The 27,504-nt window shown below is 39.1% G+C and overlaps 1 protein-coding gene across 1 annotated transcript; it reads left to right on the forward strand.

Moving 5' to 3' along the window:
- Window positions 1–5,372: 5,372 nt before the first annotated feature.
- On the forward strand, window positions 5,373–14,548 carry LOC127527369 (olfactory receptor 1-like). Its single transcript, XM_051925941.1, has 2 exons — window positions 5,373–5,512; window positions 13,371–14,548. The coding sequence occupies exon 2, from the start codon at window positions 13,390–13,392 to the stop codon at window positions 14,314–14,316; it is 927 nt and encodes a 308-aa protein (XP_051781901.1). The 5' UTR covers window positions 5,373–5,512; window positions 13,371–13,389; the 3' UTR covers window positions 14,317–14,548.
- The last annotated feature ends 12,956 nt before the right edge of the window (window positions 14,549–27,504 follow it).

Genomic DNA, 27,504 nt, shown 5'->3' on the forward strand with positions numbered 1-27,504 from the left:
CAATATATATTGGCATGGCGGCCCCTGGGATTTGGCGGCCCTGTGCAGGTGCACAGTTTGCACATGCCTAAGGCCGCCCCTGCTGCCCGCTGCTGCAGCCTAGCACTTCAGTTGTGACGTTGCAGCTCATTAACTTTGGCCAAGGCTCGTGGCTATACTAGCAGATGACATTTCCGGTACCGTAATGCCATGGGAAAACACGCTTTTGTCAGAAGGCAGAAGTAAGAAAAGTCAATAAGTAACGCAGAAGATGCAGAATGATTCAATCACAAACGATAGTAATCATTTTGTACAATTTCAGTGCTAACTAGGATCTGTCATGTGGGCCGCGTGTTTGACATGCCTGATGTAGATGATGACATCCTCCTCTCCCACCTTCTCCTGATATGCGAACTGCAGAGGGTCAAGGGCGTGGTGGACCTGTGGCCTCAGGTGGTGAAGCAGCAGCCGCTCCATGGTCTTCATCACATGTGACGTCAGGGCGACAGGCCGGAAGTCATTCAGTCTCACCAGGACGTGATACCTTTGGGACTGGGGTTTTGCAAGATGTTTTCCAAAGCCTCGGGACTCTCCCCTGTTCCAGGCTCAGGTTAAAGATGCACTGTAGAGGACTCCCCAGCTCCAATGCACAGACCTTCAGCAGTCGTGGCGATACTCCATCTGGACCCACTGCTTTGCTGGCACGAAGTCTCCTCAGCTCTCTGCTTACCTGGGCTGCTGTAATTGTGGGTGGGGGGAAACTCTCTCCTATACTGGTATCAGCAGAAGGATGGGTGGAGGGTGCAGTACTCTGAGGTGAGAGTAACAATAGGTTAGGGTGGTCCAACCTGCTAAAAAAGTTGTTCATCAGGTTTGCTCTTTCCATGACTCTCTCGATGGAGGCACCCCGCTTTGAGCTGCAGCCAGTGATGATCTTCATCCCATCCCACACTTCCTTCATGCTGTTATTCTGCAACTTCTGCTCAAGCTTTCTCCTGTATTGCTCCGTCGCCGCCCTGAGTTGGACTCGGAGTTCCTTCTGCACGAGCTTGAGCTCATGCTGATCACTGCCTTTAAAAGCTCTTTTCGTCTGGTTCAAAAGGCCCTTAATGTCACTTGTAATCCATGGCTTGTTGTTAGCATAGCAGTGTACTGTTCTTACTGGAACTACAATGTCCATACAGATGTTGATGTAGTCAGTAGTGCAGTCAACAACCTCCTCAATGTTCTCACTATGTGGCCCCTGCAGGATATCCCACTCCATAGTTCCAAAACAGTCTCTCAGAGTCTGCTTTGCCTCAGGGGACCACCTTGTGGTTGTAGGTAGCTCCCTCACTCTTGGTTTGTAGTGAGGCTGAAGCAGAACCAGGTTATGATCTGCTTTCCGAAGCACAGGCAGCGGGGTGGTGCTGTATGCGTCTTTTGCATACAGTAGGTCAGTAGTCTTATTTCCCCGGGTGTTACAATCCACATGCTGGGAGAAGGCAGGTAATGTTTTGTCCAGCGTCATATGGTTAAAATCTTCAGAGATTAGCACAAGTGTATTGGGGTGCTGTGTGTGTAGTTTTATCAACAGCGGAGTGGTTGATGTCACTCGCTATCTCCACGTCCGCGCGAGGAGGGATGTAAACAATAACAACAATGACGTGTCCAAACTCTCTGGGCAAGTAATAAGGATGCAGACTTATGGCCAACAATTCGATGTCCCTGCAGCAAGTGGAGATTTTGATGTTTACATGTCCAGAGTTGCACCACCTTGTATTCACATAGAGAGCGAGTCCTCCTCCTTTCTGCTTCCCCTAGGAATTTGTGTCTCTGTCCGCTCTAACTGTCCTAAATTCGGGTAGCTCCACTTTAGCATCTGAGATGTCAGACGTTAGCCACGTTTCACCAAATTGCATTCTCTGTAGGTCCTGACATTTTTCAACAGCCCAGCCAGTTCGTCGATCTTATTTGGTAGTGAGTTCACATTTCACATGATCACAGAAGGCACCGAAGGCTTGTGTCACCTCTTCCTCACTAGACGCTTAGCCTTTAGCTTAGCTCTGGCTCTGCTGCCACGATACAGCCTTCTTACCTCTTCAGGTAAATAGGGAACCACACCGGCATGGGCCTTTGTTATCAGCGCTTGAAGTTGGCTACCTGAATAGACGAGTCTTGGCATGTAAAAATCCATGTCCAAGTAGTAAAAAATGTCCAGAAAATGAGTCCACATAAAAGAAAGTGATAGGAGTGATCAGAGAGATAGAGAAAAAGGTAGAAAGATAAAGTTGTACACGGAGCTGCTGGAAAGGCTACAACTAATGGTAGTGGCAAACAAAAAGCTCCAATGGCAGGGCAAGTGAGAGGACCCTTTGGATAACGAAAGAAAGTCATTAAAGGAATACTATACCAAAAAGTTATATTATTTAATATGTTACTTATTCTATGTGGTTGTTGTGATGGCCGAGAAAATAATTTAATCTCATGTGGTAATGGAGAATGGAGGTTATAAACTTTCTGACAGAATGGGCATCTCTGGTGACCAACACTGGACTACAGTAAACAATATAAAACGGGCGATGAAAAAATCTGTTGTGTAATCCACGTGTCAAATCATCCAGTCATAGGTGCTCACATTGGGCTATATGTATGATTTTTTGCTGAAATAATGTTAAAATCTATATTTCCAGAAAACCAGGGCAGTGCACGTAAAGGATGTGGGATCACACAGGATCAAGCTTATGAACTAAAGGCCCCCTTCTTCTCCTTGTTCATTGGTCACAAAATAAGATTAGACATTTTCCTCAGCCATCACCACAAACTTATTTTTGTAGTTTATTATTGTGTTTAGCAGGTTTTTAGCATGACCTGTTCATGAGCAGATCACTCGCCCATGAGCCTTTGCAATCGCAGGGTGTCAGTTATTTATGAAGCTGCAGAAGGTTGGTTAGTGCTAGACAGGAAAGCAAAATGAAGGAGAGAAAAATGAAAGGAAACAAAAAAGCAGTGCTTGTTCAGATTTCCAGCATGATGAGTATTGGGGAAGGGAACAGGACAGGCACCATCGCCTCTGTTAAGCAATTAATAGGGAGCAGGGCCGATGGCTGTGTGGAGGTTCCAGGGTAGTGGTGATATTCTGGGCAGTGGAGCAGATGAGGATGGAGAAAGGTGGCGGGTGGATCTGTAGCGTTGTGTGGCATCACCTCTTGAGAGGTAAGGCACCCTGGGGAACTGCTTAGACTGGCTGAGGTGGCAAAGCGGTGGGCTTCTCAGGGATGTTCTGAGGACAGAATACATCATGATGGATTACTGGGATTTTACATGTATTTATTGATTTAATGATTGAGCCGTTGCATTTTTTGAGCCTTTTAATTATTTATTATACTGTATAATGAAACTCAGCACATTTTCTGAACTAAAACTCCTGCATATCTCCTCATTAGCCAAGGTCCATCTCGGTCATGTCTACTGATGCCAATGGCTGTGGGCATCAAGTACATAATATGGAGTGTTCCTTTAACACTCTGACTGCGCCTCAGTGAAAATTGGTAAATTTCTTTCTGATGCCAAAGTAAAATCAGGGTATTTTAATATACTAATTAAATGCATTTTAATAATTCCGTTAAACTGTACTTTCTCTAAAAAAATTGATTTGAGTTTCTTAATGGAACAGAAAATTCCTTGTGTGTGTCTAACAAGTTAGATCTTCCACAATTCATTTCAATTGAATACTGCAGTGGACATGTGAATTTTGTACTGGTGAGATGCTAATCATTGAAAGATATTCAGATGGTGGTGGTTCTACATATGTAAATTATTTTATCAAAAATTTACATTATCCAAAATGTGGCAATGAGAAAAAACACTAATTGAAAGTAAAATATTCTGTTCGGTGACACTTGGCTGCTTTTTGATTCTTGTTTCAGTGGCCGCTATCCTCAATTTACATGTGTTACCCACAAATATGCTTATATTTTGTGTTATAGCCCTGAAGTTGGTTTACAAGATACTGTAACTTGAAGATGATATCTGTCTATAGATCACCCACTACAAGTTAACTCGTATTTACAGTCTAAGTGAGAGAGACAGAGAAAGAAATTTGAAGGAGAGATCATCAGTTAATTTTGAAACAAGTCCACACCAGGATGTGTACATTGAGCACATAAGTTGATGATTTCTTTATTATCCAATGCTTATAGCTAGAAATTCTTGATAAAGTGCTAGCGAGTGACATCCTCTGTCAGTTCTTATCTCACTCACTATATGATGATGATGATATACTTTATTAATCCCCGAGATATCACTTCTGTCTTGGTACTAGTGCCCATTTGAGCATTTGTGTACACCATTTATCAGTTGTCAGAGTTACAAAATGGTATGATGGGCAAGGCAAAAAGAAGAAATATGTGGCATTAAATGGTATTTTAACTGTCCAAAACAATATGTAAGGCAAATTTACTGAAGTATTATTCCAGGATTTTTCTGTACATTAGAGTTCTGATTTTCAAGATGTCTTCCAAAGACAAAAAAAAAAGTACTACATCTTCATCACACATAAGACTGTCAGACTATGGATGAGCATACTCAGGGAAAACTTTGCAACTGGATTTATTCAATTTCCAAAAGAACAGACAGGACTATTGACCAATGAATGACGGGGAGAGGCGGGTGTTTAATTCAGAACTGGGATCCCAGGCTTTTTGTTCATGGACTACTTTCCTTTTTTCCAGAGTAATTTCTTTAACAATATTTTAACAAAAAATTGTATGCTTTTGCACATTGTACCTGTAGAACCTGTGGGTTATACGTCACAAACGTCACCAAAGGCTCCCAGAAATGTGATTTTTCTCCGTTCTCCATGAAAAAAACAAACCACATGGGGTAAGATAATAATTATATAAAAATATATAATGTATTGGAGGAGTATACTGGCTCATTTTGAGTAAAGCCAATTTAAGTAAGCTGGGTAACAGCAGCATACCCCAAACATTATTTTTGAGTGAATGTCTATACAAATTGCTGTAATGCTTTAATATGCTTAATATTTTCGACTGTTTAAAAACATTAAAATAAATTGCCTTCTTAGCAAAGACTTCTCCCTACTGACAGACTAATCAAGAAATAATAATTGCAACAGACTCCAGTGCACCAAAGACTAATAAAGCCAACGGGTGCATGTTCTCATTATCCACGTCCCATTAGAAAGTGTAGTGGGAGCCTCACAGGGGAACAAGACATAAATAAAAACGGACGACACAGAAAACACACACAAACTGAGATGACAAATATCCTGCCTTAAAGTTGGCCTTTTGTCTACCCTATAAATTTAGACAAGCTTCCATTCTAAATTATTTTAAAACGTTTGCTTATAAATTATTCTGTAGTTTTATCTGGACAAGAAAGTAAAAAATTAAGAGCACATTTTATATATCCAATTAAATATTGCATGAAACATATAATACCATTATCATTATATCAACTCTAAGGTGAGGTATTACTAAAGAATGAAGCTACAGAGGGATTCTGCACATCATTGAAGACATTCTTGAAGGTAACAGATATGACTTATTTGGTTTTATTAGCCTGGAAGACTAAAAGAGGTCATAGGATCCATTATGTTGATGTGTCAGTTAGCCATGTGACATAATGTTTATTACATTGTTTTATTTCATTTGTATTATACAGTATATATTGGTCACATATTTATGTGAAAATATTTGGAGTCAGGTTCAGGTTCACCTCAAACCACAATTAAAAATATCTTAAACTGGATAATTGTTTCATTAATTGTATTTTATGCTTACCACAGTTAAAAGCCTTTGTATACTATATATACAGTATATATATTTTTGCTTCTGTGGACTGTATCATTAATTAAAAGGCTCCGAGGCTAAGGATCTGCGCTGGCATCCCGAAGGTTGCCGGTTCGAATCCCCATCACTGCCAAAAGAGATGCTACTCTGCTGGGCCCTTGAGCAAGTACCTTAACCTTTAATTGATCCAGGGGCGCAGTACAATGGCTGACCCTGCGCTCTGACCCCAAGGGGTATGCAAAAAAGATGCATTTCACTGCATGTTGTCCTTTATAACTATGTATGTGACAAATAAATAAAGAATTGTTATTATTATTAAGATCACCAGCTAAGCTCCTTTTAACTGGATCTGTGCGTTCAAACCCAATGGTCATCTCTGAATTTGGATTCTTTTGTGCTTCTCTCTCTCACTCCATAGCTATACTGCAGTAAGCACCTTTCAGATTAAACTGATGTGAAACAGTGCTTTCATTATGATTTACAATATATGATACTAGCCATGCTACCTGTCCAAGAAAGGTAATAGAATCATTTTAAAAATAAATCTCAAATTATCTCTTGTCTTACATGTATCTTCACCGCCTTTCACTTGGGTCTGAACCTCTCTCGACCAGCATTCCTTCTCTCAAGTGCATTCCCATAATGCCTGCTTCTCAGACTTTGTCGTTATTTTTGAGGCACCTTTGTCACCTCCTGTCCGGTTGTATACATTCACTAATTAAATGAATAAGAATTGTTAAGACTGATTCTCAGGTAAAGATTCATTCGCGAATCAAATGAACAAGAAGCATTAGACTGATTCTCGGGTAGTGAGTGACTCGTTCACAAATCAAATGAATCGAGACTCAGTTACTCAGGTGGCTCTTGCACAAGCACTTCAAACATCAGGAAATGAAAGACAATAACGACGTCAACAGGACTCGGACGCGCTTTAGCACTCACGTTGAGCCACACTAAAGCAATTTGTTTGTGCTCACAAATCGATTCACTGAAAACATTGCTCACCTCAAGCAAATTAGATAGCAAGACAGGATCTTACACAGAAAAAAAAAAGTGGAATCATGGACAGGCAACTAAAAAAGATATTTTGGATATCTGCTTTGACAGGGTTGCCCAACTCTCTGGCCAAAGAAAAAGACCTGTGCCTCATATAAAAATCCTTGCTTGGATTCCATACTAAAATCTTGCTTAGGCTAGAAAGACAAGAACTGTATACACACAAAAAAATCAGATTTATAAAATCCTATGTACTCCATGTCCTGTGCCAAGTTCCTTTATAAATCTCGAATCAAGTTAAAACTATGCACTCATGCACACACTCTTCATCACCTCTCATCAGTAACCATTTATGTCTGAAAAACACTCTTTTTGAATATTAATGATTTAACCGCTATATAACTTTGAGTGATATCTTTACTTTTTCACCATGCTGAATGCGAACTTGAGGAATTACTGACATTTGTCGGAGTTTACGGAGTGACCTGGGAGCTTTCTCTTCCTAAAACTGATGCATAATGTTACTAAAATAAGTCTGAAATAAAAGGTAGTTTTTCTGAATTTTTAAGGCCACAGTTAATGCAAATACGGTATGTTAATCAATGTATTAGGTGCACAGTGATGCAGTGATAGCTATGCTGCCTCGTAGTAAGTAGTCTATGGATTGTGTCCCAGCTGCTTTCTGTTTAGGGTTTCCACATGAGATCGTGTGGGTCTGCCTGGGTTTGTTCTGGTTTCCTTCCATGGTCCAAAGACATGAAGTTTAGATGAATTTGCAATGCTAAATCATCCCCTGAAGTGTATGTGTGTGTATGTGTTCATCTTATGATGGGCTGGCGCCCTATCCATGGGTTTATCCTGCCCGGAGCTGTTACTTGCTACGACAGGCTCCAGCTGCCCTGGAAAAGTGGGTTATATGAGTCTATTCTAACTTGAATATGTTGTATGCAATATGTTTTTTTTTTTATTCACCCAAAAGACACTCCTGTCGGCAAACAGATCGTCAGTACTCGGTAAAAGCAACTGAAACAGTAGTGCATGTGGCTGTAGCTTACGCCTACAAACAGTGGCATGGCAGTCTGAGCAAATCTGAATCACACATCGTACCTATTCCTGTGCCAAAATATTTACAAAACAAAAATGTGACATCTGTCGCTTTAATGAAGCAAATAAATAAGAGAAACGCTCCAACTTTCAAATCATTTCACTAAGTTGCACTCAAATGTTATGCTATTCTTACATTTTCTAACTTCTTAAAATATTAAAAGAAAGAGCTTATTTTGCCACTATTAAAATAAATTAACAACCAAACTTAAAAAAAAAAAACTTTTTTCAGTCATTTAAATATTGTTAATGGTAGCTGTGTTCTTTTTTGTTACGATGACTGGCCGATTTAGACGGCCTCGAGCCGACCATTTGCCGTTGTGTGTTGAATTAGAGCTAACATTACAGAGACCGTCATGCAGAAATCTCTGTTCTGTAACACCAATTAAATACGTAATGAAACAAGATTTTCAGTTCACTTTATTGTTGTGCCACTTAAAATGACATCAAAAAAGTTTGCTTTGGGACTTATGGCCAAGTTTGTTTTTATAAACCCAGACTTTTGCTCACGAAATGGCTTACACATGTTTCTGAACATAAGCAGGTTATATACATGAAGGTCCCTGGCCCTTAAAAGGCACTAGTGTTATGTTACAGCCAAAGCTTTTTTTCCCTTACTTAGGTGTATTTTCATTTTTTGCTGTTGTTTTTGTTATTTTTAAGGTAATGTTCATGTTTTATATGATTTCTGGTAATACTGTTACGTTTATTCATTATTTAGTACTTATGTATTATGTATTTAAAGGATAGGTTAGATAGGGTTCAATGTAAAATGTCAGGACTGGTTGTGTGTTTTTAAAAAATTAGGGAGAACATTTAACTTTAGAACTCAGTATTGCGTGGCAAATGCATACATACCATGTTTGTGAAGAAATAACTGATTTGAAAAATACGGAACTTATTCTTTAACACTAGAATTACCAGAGCCTACGAAAAAACTTGTAAATCTGGCCCACCTTAAACCTGTTCGCACCTCTCTGTCAGCATCTTTTGTCCTGTAAATGTGCTGATTAAGACAAGCAGCAAGCAGCCGGCTATTCCATCCCCCCACCATCGCAGAAAGTTCACAAAATGCTCCCAGCTCGTGCCTTGTTTGATTATCTGGGAGTGAGTGAACTGCTGGAGTTTTAGAGTGGAAATAATACATCGTTATTTGGAACGCATGCATTTCGTGTGTGTTCCGTTTCTACAGTAATCTGTGTAAACACATTGTGAAAACAGAAACTTTTTCATATTTTAGTAATAAATGTTACAAAATGTAGGCATATACTATAGAATGTGTGAAGCCTGAAGTCCAAAGATCAAATAAACACTTTCACAAAAGTTTCAAGGATGATACAACAGCTTCTGTGGCGTAGCGGTAAGATTTGCCGACTTGTGATCAAGAGTCCCCAGTTCGATCCTGGCTGTCTGCTGTATTTGCTGTTTTAGTGAGCTGCTCTTATTGTTAATATTATACAGTACACACATACATTTGGTTTGCGTCTGTAACAGACCGTGTACATTTATAGTACTGTACTTGTAAAAGTTACCTTTTTTTTCACTTTTATTCTCTCAGTCACGATCACCATACATACTACCCGCCCTAGGGATCTGACGCTGTTAGTTTTTTTTTTTAAATTGGGAATAACTGCAGATGTGAGTGGTGTTTTGAGGCAATGGAACTGGACATTCTCTGATCTGGAGGGATAAAAGCTGACACACAAACGCTGCTGAATCTGCCTTCTTCATATTTCACCGTCACTTTATTTGTTTTTTATTCAGTTTTATTGAGTGTTCTTGCTGCACTGAATAAGCTCACACCTTCTGGTGCACAATGTCGACGCAGCACGGAGAAAAAAAAGAAACAGACAAATATATGAGACATTGGCTATAAATTTATGGTACTTGTAAAAGTTAGCTTTTTTCAGTTTTATTCTCTCAATCACGATCACGCTCTAACACAACCGGCCTTTCCTGATCTGACTCAAAGTAACAGCGGCAGCGTAAATTCACACCCGATCTGACGCTGATCGTTTTCAAATAATATTGCATTAGTGTGATGATGTTTTCTGATTAATTTTCCTGAGTTGGTCTTGGTTTCGTCCGTTTATAGGAGATGGATGTCTGAAGCAGAGCTTCGCTAGCAGCGGCTTTATTTTCCCACGTATTTCATATTATTTAGAGGTATCCTGTATTTAACCTGACCAAGGAACTTCCACTACAATATACAAACATGAGTAACAAGAAGAAAAGTCAGAAAGAACCGGAAAAGAAACTTAAAGCTGTATCAAAGTCTGGACAGACTTCCGGCCTGAGTGCAAGTGCAAGGTATGGTCTCATGGAGACTGACCTGGAACAGGCAGATGAATGCGCAGATTTCCTGGGACCCCGCTCCATTGTATTGTCTCCAGTCGAGAGTGAAAATGGGAGCGAAGGTGCAAGTGATACAGGTCGCGATGGATCGCCGATTTCTGAGGATCACTCGAGACTAGAAAGGGCCCTGCAGGATGTGCTCTCATCTACTCATCGCGAGCCTGCAGCGCCTGCTGTAACAGGAGCTGCATTTCCACTCGCGGAGCACGAAAGCCGAAGCGAACTGTCCGAACTGAAAGAGATGATCGCTACACTGGCCACCGCCATGGTTACGGCCATGAATGAGCTTAAGAAAGATAACATGAATGATCTTAAGAAGGTGACCATTGAGCTCAAGAAGGATAACAAAGATAAGGAAACGCGTCTATTTAAACGTTTTGACGTGAACTTTAAAGGCATGTTGGAGAAATTAGTGGAACACATCGAAGAAACTAATTCCAAACTGAAAATGCTTGATGACCATATTAATGACGTTTCAGATCAGCTGGAAGACGTTAAGGAGGGACTCACGGCTCGAGTGGAAACAGTGGAACAACTGGCGTCTAACGGCGATGAAAAAGCCACAGCTGCGAACTCGGAATGCAAAAAACTTGGAGACAGACTTGCAGCCCTGGAGGATGGGTGCAGAAGAAATAATATAAGAATTGAGGGTATACCTGAGAAACGAGAAAGCTCAAGCTCAAGCCCAGTGAAATTTGCAGTAGAATTACTGTCTAAAATAATTGGAGATGACTTTAAACTCGACATTGAGATAGCCACGGCTTATCGCACAAACATACCAAGCGCCTTTAAACCTAGGTCTTTTATTGTCCGCTTCGAGCGACTACGATGTAAGCTTGATATGATGGCACTTCTCAGATGCAAGCAAGAGATTATATTCGAAAATAATCTTATTCGTATTTTTCCCGACTTCTCACCATCAACAGCTGCAAAACGCAGATCCTACATCGACATTAAAAAGTTGCTACGGAAAGCCGATATCAAATACAGCCTCTTGTATCCCGCCAAACTGAAAGTGGAAGTTCAAGATCAACATTATATTTTCCTAAGCAAAGAAGAAGCTGAAAAGGAACTAAAGAAGCTGTTTCCGACACTTTTTTGAAAGTTAATAAGGAGCCGTATTCTATCAAGGCACGGGAAGGACCTATGATCTGCTCTCTGGATCCATGTTTAAAGAGACTGGTATTATAATTATACATCCCTTTTTTTTTTTCCTTTTCTTTATCTGGACTTTATATGTTTATGTTTTAATCAGAGTTATAGAGTTATAGACGTGAGTGTGAAAATGTGGAAGTAATTAAAGTAGGATTCGTTTTTTTTCTTCTTTTTTTTTTTATTCTACTATACCTTAAAGTAGACTGTTTAACATCATACCCTTGGTTTATTGCTTTTTCTACTATTTATACTATTACCATTATACTATTACAGTAGGAATTACCAGGTTTATCCTAGACTAGTTTTTAAAATCATTCCCAGGGTTGTTTTTTTTTTTTTTTTTTTAATCTTAATATCTTAACTTAAAAGCGCTGAAGATTATTTCAAGCTTAAATATTGTTAATGAGAACATTTTCGGCAGATAGTATTAAGAATTTAACTGCAAAAGATATCTCTGTTTTAATTCTGTAACGCCGCTGCAGGGTGGGGTTTGTTTTGTTTTGGACGTGCTTTGTCTCTTCGTATGTCAGAGGACTGGAACATCGCAAAGTGGGATCTAGCCTCATGTGGGGAGGCAAAATGGGGGGGTGGGGGGATAAAGGGGGGAGAGAAGGAGAGCAGGTTATATCTAATCTATTCTTGTAATTCTTATAATTATAAATATCAATGCAACAATAGGCTAAAATGCAATAACTCATGGGGAATCTTGAAACTAAGATTAAAACTGCCATATTACCAATTAAAACTATAAACTGACATTAATTTTTCTGAGTTGGATCAGGAGAGGTGGGGAGTGTTAGAGCGTGATCGTGACTGAGAGAATAAAACTGAAAAAAGCTAACTTTTACAAGTACCATAAATTTATAGCCAATGTCTACAGAAGGTCTACAGGATGGTAGTGAGACCAGCTATGTTATATGGGCTGGAGACAGTGGCACTGACCAGAAAGCAGGAGACAGATCTGGAGGTGGCAGAGTTAAAGATGTTAAGATCTGCATTGGGTGTGACGAGGATGGACAGGATGAGAAATGAGTGCATTTGAAGGTCAGCACAAGTTGGATGGTTGAGAGACAAAGTAAGAGAGGCGAGATTGCGTTGGTTTGAACATGTGCAGAGGAGAGATGCTGGGTATATTTGGAAAAGGATGTTAACGATAGAGCTGCCAGGGGAGAGGAGAAGAGGAAGGCCTAAGAGAAGGTTTGTGGATGTGGTGAGAAAGGACATGAGGGTGATGGGTGTAACAGAGCAAGATGAAGAAGACAGGACAATATGGAAGAAGATGATCTGCTGTGGTAACCCCTAACAGGAGCAGCCGAAAGAAGAAGAAGAAGAACTTAACCGATGCTTGCCCATGGTATTTGAAGTCAGGCTCTCCATCTGTAAGGAAGGTCCTGGCCTGTTCTCTTGTTTCACACTTTTTGCCATGTATATGTCATAGCAACAAAGAGATACTCCTTTAGTGTGGAACTGTTTTAAGGGCTTGGTAAGAAATGATCTAAGGATCTTGTTCATACAACCTTAGCACAAAACGCTGCTTGAGTCTGAGAGGACAATTTTGATTAAAAACGCATTGGTGGTAGGAAGAGGCCAGGGTTGTGTAAGTAAGTGGGCAAGAGAGGTAAAGATACAGAAAAAGAGTGCTAGGTGGGTTCATGGTAGGTGAGCAAGTGGAAAGACACACCACCAGAGGCTCAGGAAGATGAAGGGATGTAGCAGTGTTTTTTTGTTTAGATTGTACTGCCTTTTTGCTTTGTACAATTATTATGCCTATTTGAAGTGTCTTCTGTATTATTTTTCTAGCTGGACATGGGTCTACAAGAGTGCTACACCCATTTACAACAGAACAGCCATGAATAAATCTAATGACATTTTCAAGTAACATTGACCACTCTACAGCATAAGAACATTTAAGGCCAATGATAAGCTGTCTGCTGGTAACCTCTCCAAACTCAAGAGTCTGAACCTTATCTCTCTTTTTTCTTTTAGGAGAAGTGACAGTCTGGGCATGAATCAGACCTCGATGTCTGCATCAGAGTTTGTTCTGCTTTGTACGATCGATTCCCAGAAGAAAAGCTACGCAATTGCTATCCTCACGATGGTCTACTTGGTGACGCTGTTTGGGAATTTCATGGTAATTCTAGTCATAGTAATGAATCCTCATTTGCAGAAGCCTATGTATGTTGGCATTGCTACTTTAGCTGTAATCGACTTGGTTGGTAGCACAAATATTACTCCCAAACTAATCGCTGTCCTTTTAGACTGGGTGGCTATTCCTTACGGACCTTGCTTGCTTCAGCTGCTTTTGGTGTTATATTTAGGGGGAGCAGAATCTTTTCTTTTGGCTTTCATGGCGTGTGACCGTTATGTGGCAGTTGTTCATCCACTGCGATATTCTACACTCATCACAAAAAGAACTGTCTGGGCCGCTAGTACATTATTACATATTGTTCCAACTGCTTTTATTGTAACTCATTTAGTTTTAATCACCGAGCTTTCTTTTTGTAAAACTAATATTCTAAATTATTGTTTTTGTGACTATTCGTCACTAGGCAAAATAGCCTGCAATGAAAATCCTAAATACTTTGTCATTTTGTCAGTCGCTTCTTTTGTGTTTGGTGTTTTTCCAATTGCATTTGTTTTACTTTCCTATGCAAGGATTGCTTACGCTGCTCTGAAGATCTCATCTGTTGATGGAAAGAGGAAGACTCTGAATACGGTAACCACTCATCTTCTGGTGGTGGGACTGTTCAATACTCCCCTTTTAATCTCCCATATGTTAACTGGAGTAGGAGTGAAGCTGTCCACTGAAGCATACAACACCTTGATAATTGTAGCAAATATCGTGCCGCCAATGTTCAACCCCCTGATATACAGTTTCAGAAACAAGGAGATCAGAAGCAGCATCTTGAAACTTTTTAAGAAATCTGCATAAAATATGCCACACATTCCAGAGATTTCATATTTGTGATTTATGAACAGTGAGGAGACCCATACGCTGTATTACAGTACCTCTGTACATTTACTGTGTCATTAATGTCAATAGAATACATACAACATTTGTCTTAGAGTATTTTAAAAATGTTAGCCATTCCTGTTAGTTATAAAAGAGACTATTCTGCCATATGATTTCTCATTTCCTTTTTCTTTTTTATTGAATTTATTAAAAGCATATAATATTTCATACAATCAAGTCAAACTTAACAAAACTAAATTCAAATCAACCCCTACCTATGAGGAAGAGAGGAAGGCCAGGCAACAAAGCAAATCTTGCCAGCTGCAAGATGAGTATGTGGGGCATAGTGATGTGAGCTCCATGATCAGAGGGGCATGGTCGGAGATAACAAGATAGCGGCGTATTTGCAAGATTTGATCGTGGACAAGAAATTATCTATAAAGAAAAAATCAATTCTTGAGCAACAATGATGTACTTGGGAGAAGAAGGAATATACTCTTAATTATAGATTTGGCAATCTCTATGGGTCTGATAAGTTATGATCAATTAAAAACTGTGTGATTATTTTTGCAGGGTTAGATGTTATCACCCCTGTAGCTGAAGACCTATCCAGGCCTGGATTTAAAACACAAATAAAGTCTCCGGTCATTATAATTTTGTGAGTGTTTAAGTTAGGAATGTACGCAAATACTTTTTTGATGAAGTCTCACTTTACAATTAAATTAATTACCCATAACCATCACATATAGGCCTTCAAGATCTGATACTACAAATGAAATTGTTCTGTGAATTAAGAATTCCCACACCTCTAGTTTTCTTTGTATAGCTGGAGTGGAATATTTGGCCAGTCCTGTCTCTTTGCAATCGAAACTGAGCCTTGTTGATTAAGTGAGTCTCCTGTAAAAATTCTATCTTGGCATTTAGACCTGTTAGGTGAGAGAATACTTTCTTCCTCTTTAGTTTATGATTGAGACCTTTGACATTCTAGCTCACAAAGTTTACTATTTGGTCATAGAGGGATTGCTTCTGATCATTTGTGGTCATTTAATAATCTTTAATTAAGGTTGTACATTATTATATATGATAGTTTTAACCTTAATTTCCAAAAGGAGTTATGGCTATGAAGCCTATTGTTGTGTTGGCACTTACAATTTTGAGGATGATAAGGATAGATCAAAAATACTGTAGCTTGCTCTCTTTCTCACCTCCCCCAAGCCCCTCATCAACTCAATGATTTCTCATTTTCAGTGACTTCACGATGTAAGATTCCAGGCTGAGAGGTTTGAAAGGTCATAAGCTTAAAGAAAGTTAAACAAATCTATAAAGGAAGGTAGGGATGTTACGCAACACTTTAGAATGTAAGAGCTTTATATGCTTGCTATAGTCCATCTATCAGTCATTTATTTCCATAGGCAATGTTACTTAGCATAAGGCTCTGCATTGAGCCCTTTCCTTTACTCTCTCTGTACATATGGCTGCATACCAGCCCACAACACCAATGCCATCATGAAATTTGCAGATGATGCAACAATACTAGGGCTGATCACTGATGGAGCCGAGTCTGAATATGGTAAAGGGTTACGATGTCTGACCTATTGGTGCACAGAGAATAATTTGATACTTAATACCAAACAAACTAAAGAACTAATTGTTGATTTCAGGAAGAAGCAGGATGACCTTCGGCCACTGTTTATAAACAGTGCCAGAGTGGAGAGAGTCCCTAGTTTTATGTTCTTGGGTACCTATATCTTAGGAGATCTCACATAGACAGTAAACACAAACTCACTGGTTAAAAAAAGCAAAACAGTGACTTTAATTCCTGAGAAATCTCTGTCACAAAAGCTTCTGGTTGCTTTCTGTCTTTTTTCCATTGAGAGTGTCCTGACTTATGAGATGCTAATGTGGTATGGCAACAGCTCAGCAGCTGACAAAAAGGTTCTGCAGAAAATCATTAAAACAGTACAGAAAATTACCAAAACAACTCTACGTACCTTGGAAGACATCTATACCTCTCGATGTCTGTGGAAGACATCCAGCATCATAAAGGACTTGTATCATCCAGCACACAAACTATTTGAACTTCTCCCCTCAGGGAAGAGAGACAGGTCCATTAGAGCGTGGATCACGAGACTGATGAACAGATTAATACACTAAATTCTTTACTGAAATCACACATCTTATAGACAAAATTGTGAAATGGCATGTTCATCATTATCATTATTTATTTATTTATTTATTTATTTATTTATTCACTCTTAACTTGCATATGCTGACAATTGTGTAATGTATGAGATATTAGAAGTGTGTGTGTTTTTTTTTAATTGTAGCTTTGAGCATCGTTTCAAGTAGTGTACCAAAGTCTCATTTTATTTGTTATGCAATGACAATAAAGGAATGTTTTCTTATCTTAAATGTCTTTTTACATATCAGTAACTGACTAATGGATCAGCTGTAGGCTGCCCTTATTTTATAAGCCCATGAAACAAAAAAAATGAGTCACCCCTGGCTAAATCTTACCTAATAGCATGCAACTCCTCTACGAGACCAAAGAACATCTGCTACTCTGTCTGGCATGGACACCACCAGTATGTGGATGTAGACAACATTGATTTTCATCCACTGTTCCAGTATCAAATCCTGCAGTTGGGAGAGATTAATCTGATGCATCCATCATCGTTTCATTCATTGCTCGAAACAGTCACACAAATTTTCTATGGGATTTAAATTTGGGCATTTTGTGGGCAAGTTGAGATGCAAGAACTCTTCAGAATGGTCTTTGTGTTCTTCGACACACAGTTTCAGTCCCATGCACGTGACAATTGTCATCTTGGAAGACTGGAGTGGCCATTCTGTGTTCACTCCGGTGATGAAACACAAAGGGTAACACTGTTTGTATCAACACCACTTTTACATTAGCGCAGGGTTTGTAAGTAATCAACAAACATCCAGACACCTGAATGATTTGTTTGCTGTCACACACGCCAAACAGTTCCTATCTGTAAGCAACCTCTTTCTTTTTTTTTATTTATTTTAATTAAAAGCAAATAACAATCCATACAATCAAATGAAAATTAACAAAACCAAAATTCAACCCCCTCCCAAAAGAAAGAAAGAGAGGGGAGCCAGACGACAAAGCAAATCTTTGAAACAGCAAGGAAGGAAGAGTATTCTTTTCCCTAATATAGAAGATTATTCTAAAATGTTATTGATTAGATCCTGCCATAATTTTAAAAAGTTTTGAACAGATCCTCTGAGCGAGAATTTTTTTCCAATTTCAAATAGTATTTGACATCAGTTACCTACTGACTTAAAGTTGGTGGGTTGGTATTCTTCCAGATGAGCAAGATTAGTCTACATGCCAGTACCGTGGTAAAGGCAATTACGATTTGTTTGTCCTTCTCCACTTTAAGCCCTTCTAGAAGCACACCAAACACATCTGATAGGCATTCCAGGATTTTTGTCCAGAATGTTGTTAATTTGGTGCACGTCCAAAACATGTGGCCCAATGAGGTTGAAGCTCGATTACAACGTTCACAGGTTGAATCCTTCCCTGCAAACATCTTGGATAGTTTTAATCAAAGTAAATGTGCTTGATAGAAACAGATAAAATTGAGTGGTTTGTGCATATGGAGCTACAGTGTATTCTGGGCATGGCTGCCTTCCATTCCTTTTCTGAAATGTTAAGTGAAAGATCCTTTCCCCAATGTGCCCTGAGATCTTTGAAAGGAATGGACTTTAAAATGTATTTTATAAATTGTGGAAATGCTATCTGAGTCTTCAAGACTGATCAATACTTCTTCTGGAATAGAAATAGGTGGGAGGTGAGAAAAAACGGGCCGATTCATTTTATCAAGGTTTCTAATTTGAAAGTAGTGGAAAAGTGTGTTGATCAAAAGTTAAATTTGAAGCTCAATTGCTTGTAGAATGTAAAAACATTATCGATGTACAAGTCTCTGAGCATTTTAATCTCAGATATTTTTCAAACATCAAATACTGTTTATGTTTGAGAGTGTGGAAAAGAGTGGTTGTCTCATAGAGGTGCAACAAATGAGAGCTTCTCTGTCTTCAAATGCTTTCTACTATCGGTTCCATATTCTGAGTGAATGCAGGACAATTGTATAATTAGTGTATTGAGAGTAGTTTGTTATAGTTGTGTTTTTCCAATGTTACCAAAGTTCAGCAGCTCTAACTTAAAAAAAATGGGATTCAACAAAAGCCTGATGCGTAGAAATGATTCCACAGACAAAATATCTTCCTTTTTAAAAATGTAGTTAAAATTCAAAGTAAAACAGAAAATTAAAATAGCAAAAAAAGAAAAATTCTTATTAAGAAAAGTTCTATTCAAAGCTTAAATCTTGTTACATCTCAAATCATTACTATTTGCTTAAAATTTCTGAACCATTTCAAAACGGTCAGAAAACTGTATGCCTATCCCATTTCTTAATTAAAAATGGATCTTTTAAGTCCCTGTTTACTGGGACCTGTTCTAAACACAACTGAAAACTATTATCACACTGTTTCTCAGTTATAGTAAGAAGGTTCTGTCCCTTACTAAATTATAGGGGGGAAGACTATACCATTGTCTATGACTATGGAGGAGATTTATATTCTATTCAAATTAAGCAAACATTAATATGAGTTTAACTCAAAACTTTAACTTTCTAAAATAGGCTCTTACATTTGTATTTACTGGGGCAGAGAGCAGGGAATATAAAGAAGTGCTGCAAGATTTTAATTCTATTGCATACCAGGCTGGTGTATATTCATCAATTTGTGTCGATGTCCAGGTCTTTATGGGCTGTTTATTAGGTAGTGCCATGCCCCCTTCTGCTTTAGGTTGTAGCAGAGTCGCCCTTTGGATGAGTAAAATTATGACTGAATCTAATTTCTTAAAAAAAGGATTTATTAATATATATGGGGATGGTCTGAAATAGAAAAAGAAGCTTGGAAAGGATAGTCATCCAAACAGCGTTGATTCTACCTGCTAATGTGAGATGGATCTATTCACATCTTGCTTAATTTTTTCCACATAGACAGCAAAATTTTTTTGAAACACAGCTTTATATATACTTGTGATATTTACTTCTAGGCATTTAAACTAATTTGCTAAGATAAATGGGAAGGTGTCCAGTGTAATATTATGTGCTAGAGAGTTCACTGGAAAAAAAACACAGTTTTATATAAATTAAATTAATGTAAGCACCATTTTTTGACCTAAGTTATGTCATCGATTAGGGGTTTGAATATGATGGACGCCATTGCTGAAAGACCTGTTGATACACCCGCAAAGTTGACAACTATGTCTTTTGGCATGATCAAACGCAATAACGTTTTTTTGCCAAATTGTCATATAAAATTTCATGTTTTCCTGTGTAAACATGACTAAATAAAGAAACCTAACCTAACCTAACCCATTTTTCACAGACAGAACCAAACACATGTGGCACGCCACAACTCCTTTTCACTCTATGTACACATAACACATGACACAGGTGTTTGTAGGATGGTAGTCATACTGGGGTGCCCTCTGTTGACTTTTTGAAATATACGGGCAGTGATTAATTACACTTAGTAACACTGATACTTTTGAACTCTGATTAAGATTAAACAAAGCATTAATGAAGGTCTTGTTATATAGCCATAACTGTTTAACAGATGTATCAAGGGAGCGTTTGGCCCTGACGTGAAAAAAGGTCTGTCCCAAAGCAGACTAAATACAAGGGACGTTCAAAAAGTTTCCTCACTTTTTAAAAATTTATTTATTAAGAATTTCAAAAACAAATTAGATCACTTTTCTACATAGTTACCTTCGTTTGCGATGCAATTTTCCCAGTGTCAAACTTTTTAATGCCTAATTACTACTCCTCCTGCTGTCACGCATGAGCGCAAGGAGAGCGGCTTAAGGACCCGATGGGCGCCACGACAAACGGCGCCGGGGGACAACGGCAGGGTACTAACCTCTCTTTTCTTGTTTCTTCAGAAAGACTGAACCACCACCACCATAAACAAACCTAGAAGTATTCTGGTACCACCCACTTCTGGGGTTCTTTCTAATCCTCCGGTCCCCCAATGATGACATTACTCTCCCATCATCCATCACGACTTTCCCCATCATCATTTCATCACTTCCTGTTCCTTGTTATATAATGTCCAACCTGATTTAATTTGACTGTCTTTTGTACTTTGTAGAAAACACTGACATGCATTCTTTGCTTTACAGTATATGGGGCCTGAAAAACCCCAAACCTATATACGTGTTTGTGCTTTTTATTACACTGCCTTCACCGTTTCCAACAAAAATATAAAAGTGAGGAAACGTTTTGAACATCCCTCATAAATGAGGTCTGGGAGAAGATTGTGTCTGTGACCCAAAACCAAGAGAAAATGTGTTCATTCAAGTGAATGCCAGGGCCAAGATGTGAAAATGCTGAGCAAGCAGATCTTTCATGATTAGGAATCATCCATCCATCCATTATCCAACCCGCTATATCCTAACTACAGGGTCACGGGGGTATGCTGGAGCCAATCCCAGCCAACACAGGGCGCAAGGCAGGAAACAAATCCCGGGCAGGGCGCCAGCCCACCACAGGGCACGCACACACACCAAGCACACACAAGGGGCAATTTAGGATCGCCAATGCACCTAACCTGCATGTCTTTGGACTGTGGGAGGAAACATGATTAGGATTTTGTTTTTATAATTTTTACTTGGAGGGTAAAAAAATCATCAAGACTTCTTTTTAGGGATTTTGAAGGTCAAGGAACCTCATGGTCAACTTTATTGTTGTACCTGATTTTTTTTTTTTCACAATGTTGAAAATTATTTAGATCTTTCCTACTACACCGTGTTGTTGACTGGTTGCTATGCCAATGCTATGCAGGCTCAAGTGGATGTGTTACGATGCGTGACACCATCAAGTCACAGCTATAAGGGTCAGCATTCATACACTTTCTTCTTGTCAGCAATGGGATTCACTCACATACCTTTGCTTGCATTTGCTTATTTGTCAGTCTCTGGTTTTGATATTCTGGCTCTGATTAATGTGTTTCTGTTTAAATGTTTTTCTTGGTTTTCGATGTCTCCTGGACCATTTCCTGCAGTGGTTGAAGTGGTGAAAAAGAACTGTTGTTACCCCTTGCTGTGTGCGCTTGTTATGGGTCTTCCTTAGAGATTTGAAAGCATGTTGATGTACAGTAACTGTAGCAGAGAATGTTTGTGTGTTGAGGGCCTGTACACACTGTGTAGCGGTGCGACATAGTAATAGTATATTCTATGTGTGTGCTGAGTGCGTGTTGTTTTCATCGTCCCATTTACTGTCCGTTATGAGTACGTCATTGAATGTTGTCCACATAAGTGTAGAGGGGACAGATGATGGAGAGAGACCGCAGCCCCAGGACGGAAATCACCTGTCTACACACCAGTTACATTTTACATTTAAAAAAGAGGAGCGAGAGGTGACAAGAGAGAGGCGGATAGAGAAAGAGAGGAAAAGAAAAGAAAAGAAAAGAAAAGAAGACAATTTATCCAACCATCTACAAACTCATTACTGCTATTCATTGCTTTATTCCACTGCCTGCTTTTTCATCTACCGATCATTTGTCACGACAGCCAGAGCCGAGAAACCCCGGGGTTGAAGTCATTCCAGCCATTGCCAGGACGTTTACGGTGAGGTCGTTTTGTTGTCGGGAGGAAGCACCATAACACCACAACCAGTTTCTATACCGCCGGACTTTATTTTGGGACACATTGTTTCAATGCATTTTCAACTGCCATATTTTTCAGATCTATGTTTGAATTTGTGTTGTGTGCTTTTGTTAATTGTTTGGGGTCAAGGGAAGGTTTATTGTAAATATTTGTGTTAATATATATATATATATTAATTAGTTAATTAGTCACTGATGTTTTGGGGATAAGTGGTAATTTGCTCACACTTATACATATTTATTTATTATTGAATGTTTTTCTGTCTTTCATTTTACAATACAGTGATGTGAAAAACTATTTGCCCCCTTCCTGATTTCTTATTCTTTTGCATGTTTGTCACACAAAATGTTTCTAATCATCAAACACATTTAACCATTAGTCAAATATAACACAAGTAAACACAAAATGCAGTTTTTAAATGATGGTTTTTATTATTTAGGGAGAAAAAAAATCCAAACCTACATGGCCCTGTGTGAAAAAGTAATTGCCCCCTTGTTAAAAAATAACCTAACTGTGGTGTATCACACCTGAGTTCAATTTCCGTAGCCACCCCCAGGCCTGATTACTGACACACCTGTTTCAATCAAGAAATCACTTAAATAGGAGCTGCCTGACACAGAGAAGTAGACCAAAAGCACCTCAAAAGCTAGACATCATGCCAAGATCCAAAGAAATTCAGGAACAAATGAGAACAGAAGTAATTGAGATCTATCAGTCTGGTAAAGGTTATAAAGCCATTTCTAAAGCTTTTGGACTCCAGCGAACCACAGTGAGAGCCATTATCCACAAATGGCAAAAACATGGAACAGTGGTGAACCTTCCCAGGAGTGGCCGGCCGACCAAAATTACCCCAAGAGCGCAGAGACGACTCATCCGAGAGGTCACAAAAGACCCCAGGACAACGTCTAAAGAACTGCAGGCCTCACTTGCCTCAATTAAGGTCAGTGTTCACGACTCCACCATAAGAAAGAGACTGGGCAAAAACGGCCTACATGGCAGATGTCCAAGACGCAAACCACTGTTAAGCAAAAAGAACATTAGGGCTCGTCTCAATTTTGCTAAGAAACATCTCAATGATTGCCAAGACTTTTGGGAAAATACCTTGTGGACTGATGAGACAAAAGTTGAACTTTTTGGAAGGCAAATGTCCCGTTACATCTGGCGTAAAAGGAACACAGCATTTCAGAAAAAGAACATCATACCAACAGTAAAATATGGTGGTGGTAGTGTGATGGTCTGGGGTTGTTTTGCTGCTTCAGGACCTGGAAGGCTTGCTGTGATAGATGGAACCATGAATTCTACTGTCTACCAAAAAATCCTGAAGGAGAATGTCCGGCCATCTGTTCGTCAACTCAAGCTGAAGCGATCTTGGGTGCTGCAACAGGACAATGACCCAAAACACACCAGCAAATCCACCTCTGAATGGCTGAAGAAAAACAAAATGAAGACTTTGGAGTGGCCTAGTCAAAGTCCTGACCTGAATCCAATTGAGATGCTATGGCATGACCTTAAAAAGGCGGTTCATGCTAGAAAACCCTCAAATAAAGCTGAATTACAACAATTTTGCAAAGATGAGTGGGCCAAAATTCCTCCAGAGCGCTGTAAAAGACTCATTGCAAGTTATCGCAAATGCTTAATTGCAGTTATTGCTGCTAAGGGTGGCCCAACCAGTTATTAGGTTCAGGGGGCAATTACTTTTTCACACAGGGCCATGTAGGTTTGGATTTTTTTTTCTCCCTAAATAATAAAAACCACCATTTACAAACTGAATTTTGTGTTTACTTGTGTTATATTTGACTAATGGTTAAATGTGTTTGATGATCAGAAACATTTTGTGTGACAAACATGCAAAAGAATAAGAAATCAGGAAGGGGGCAAATAGTTTTTCACACCACTGTATATCTGTGTTTAATTTGACATATCCGTTTACTGTCTCTGGTTATTTCATCGTGTCGGGAAAATAAGACGTCTTGTAAGGAGTATGGCTTGATATTACAGCAAGAAACCTCAGGTATTCCAAGTTATAGTCTTGGTAGTGTAGTGGCCGGTCTGAGTAAGGGGTTGGCCGTTACAACTGGTACCCATTCATTTACTACCAGTATTCATAAGGCATTGACGTTGCAATTGGGTTTGATCCTTTATATCCTGGTGTGAATTCCAGCCTTTCTTTTCTATAGTCACCTTTGGTTTCTTTAATTCATTAAAAACATACAGTTAGGTCCATAAATATTTGGACAGAGACAATTTTTTTTCTAATTTTTGTTCTGTACATTACCACATTGAATTTGAAATGAAACAACTCAGATGCAGTTGAAGTGCAGACTTTCAGCTTTAATTCAGTGGGGTGAACAAAACGATTGCATAAAAATGTGAGGCAACTAAAGCATTTTTTGAACACAATCCCTTCATTTCAGGGGCTCAAAAGTAATTGAACAATTGACTCTTTGGCTATTTCATTGGCAGGTGTGGGCAAGTCCGTTGTTATGTCATTATCAATTAAGCAGATAAAAGGCCTGGAGTTGATTTGAGGTGTGGTGCTTGCATGTGGAAGATTTTGCTGTGAACAGACAACATGCGGTCAAAGGAGCTCTCCATGCAGGTGAAAGAAGCCATCCTTAAGCTGCAAAAACAGAAAAAACCCATCCGAGAAATTGCTACAATATTACGAGTGGCAAAATCTACAGTTTGGTACATCCTGAGAAAGAAAGCAAGCACTGGTGAACTCAGCAACGCAAAAAGACCTGGACGTCCACGGAAGACAACAGTGGTGGATGATCGCAGAATCATTTCCATGGTGAAGAGAAACCCCTTCACAACAGCCAACCAAGTGAACAACACTCTCCAGGGGGTAGGCATATCGATATCCAAGTCTACCATAAAGAGAAGACTGCATGAAAGTAAATATAGAGGGTGCACTGCAAGGTGCAAACCACTCATAAGCCTCAAGAATAGAAAGGCTAGATTGGACTTTGCTAAAGAACATCTAAAAAAGCCAGCACAGTTCTGGAAAAACATTCTTTGGACAGATGAAACCAAGATCAACCTCTACCAGAATGATGGCAAGAAAAAAGTATGGAGAAGGCGTGGAACAGCTCATTATCCAAAGCATACGACATCATCTGTAAAACACGGTGGAGGGAGGCAGTGTGATGGCTTGGGCGTGCATGGCTGCCAGTGGCACTGGGACACTTGTGTTTATTGATTATGTGACACAGGACAGAAGCAGCCAAATGAATTCTGAGGTGTTCAGAGACATACTGTCCGCTCAAATACAGCTAAATACAGCAGTCAAATTGATTCATGATACAGACGGACAATGACCCAAAACATACAGCCAAAGCAACCCAGGAGTTTATTAAAGCATAAAAGTGGAAAATTCTTGAATGGCCAAGTCAGTCACCTGATCTTAACCCAATTGAGCAGGCATTTCACTTGTTGAAGACTAAACTTCAGACAGAAAAGCCCACAAACAAACAGCAACTGAAAGCCGCTGCAGTAAAGGCCTGGAAGAGCATTAAAAAGGAGGAAACCCAACATCTGGTGATGTCCAGGAGGTCAAGACTCCAGGCTGTCATTGCCAGCAAAGGGTTTTCAACCAAGTATTAGAAATGAACATTTGATTACCAGTTATTTAATTTGTCCAATTACTTTTGATCCCCTGAAATGAAGGGATTGTGTTCAAAAAATGCTTTAGTTGCCTCACATTTTTATGCAATCGTTTTGTTCACCCCACTGAATTAAAGCTGAAAGTCTGCACTTCAACTGCATCGGAGTTGTTTCATTTAAAATTCATTGTGGTAATGTACAGAACCAAAATTAGAAAGAAGTTGTCTCTGTCCAAATATTTATGGACCTAACTGTACTGCCAGATATATAAAAAAAGAATTTTGTTTCTGTTTTGACCCATGAGATGACCCCTCTTTCACTCACAGTCAGATTCCAGTCACTCTTTTTAATTCTTTTCTGGTTGTGTGTCCATTAGGATACAAAGAAAATAAAATTTAACAAATGTCAAATTCAGTGAGAAATTGGGTGACATATAAACATATTCCAGTAAATTCCACTAAAACTCATATCATCTACTGACCATCAGTATAAGCTGTCCATAACTGATTTTATTTTGTTCTAATCATTTTATTTACTTTAGAAACAGATTAATTTATCTCCCAGTTGTCTTATAGTTTCCATATATTTATTATATTGTTACTTTTCAAAGCTTTCCTAAAACTTTCAACATTTAGAAACAAAAATGTTAACTTGCATAAACTCAAGATAAAACTTTTCTTAATTTGCAGGCTTAGTGCTTAAAGAAATACTCCACCCACATTCTTTATTTCTTTATTTCTTTATTTGTCACATACACAGTTATACAGGACAACACGCAGTGAAATGCATCTTTTCGCATACCCCTTGGGGTCAGAGCGCAGGGTCAGCCATTGTACAGCGCCCCTGGAGCAATTGATGGTTAAGGGCCTTGCTCAAGGGCTCAGCAGAGTAGCATCTCTTTTTTGGCAGTGACATGGGGTAAGCAATATATGAAAAAATAGAATTTTTTGGTGGAGTATTCCTTTACGCTCACCTTCTCTTTATCATTTCCTTTGTAACTGTTTTTTAGATTCAGAATTTACTTTACTGGTCAGGTACACTAATGCGTACTAGGAACTTGTCTTGATAGTTTTGGTGTAACATACAAGGACAACACAGAATACAGAAGATGAATATGAAAATATGATGATTAGGAAAAGAATTTAAAATGATAAAATATGATGCATCATATAAGGGCAACAGAAAAATGAACAGATAGTAGCATTATTTAAATGTGTGCAGGTCCACTTTGATACTGAGTAGAGCTCAGCCCTTATTAGTCAGAATTACTGCACTGTTGATGTGACATGTTGTTTCAGCTTTCACCACACGTAGACTTTGGGACAGGTGATTTCCTGGGTGAGTCAGATCAGCAACGATCTTTGTGGCCCTCTTCCTTACCCTGGACTAATACAGGGCTTGAATGTGAGATAAGTTACAGCCAACAATCTGATGTGCTACAGCTTGGCCTTTGTCTGAGCAGGGGCAGCACCAGACCAGACAGTTAGATAGATGAAGTCCGGACGAACTCAGTGATGGCTGTGGAGAACTGGACCAGTATTGCTTGAGGGAGATTGAACTTCCTCAGCTGATGCAAAACAGAACATTCTGTTAGTAATTCGTGTGATGTTATTGTCCCACTTAAGATGAGGCCAGAAACGTAAATGATTCTGTTATACCAATGACTGAGCCATTTGATAGGTGAGCAGATGACTGTTTTCTGAAATCTATGATCATCTCCTGAATATATTTTGATGTTAAGGACCCAATTTTTATAGCTGCACCACAATGTCCGATTTTTCACCTTTTATCTGTTTATGGACACATCTTTGTTTGAAATGAAGCCTATTAGTGTTATGTCATTGACAAATTGAAGA

This window comes from Erpetoichthys calabaricus, chromosome 4, assembly GCF_900747795.2.
Source record: "Erpetoichthys calabaricus chromosome 4, fErpCal1.3, whole genome shotgun sequence".
In the NCBI taxonomy this organism is placed as follows: Eukaryota; Metazoa; Chordata; class Cladistia; order Polypteriformes; family Polypteridae; genus Erpetoichthys; species Erpetoichthys calabaricus.

What these genes read in the sequence shown, in the direction of transcription:
- LOC127527369 (XM_051925941.1), top strand. Translation starts at nt 13,390, where the DNA reads ATGAATCAGACCTCGATGTCTGCATCAGAGTTTGTTCTGCTTTGTACG.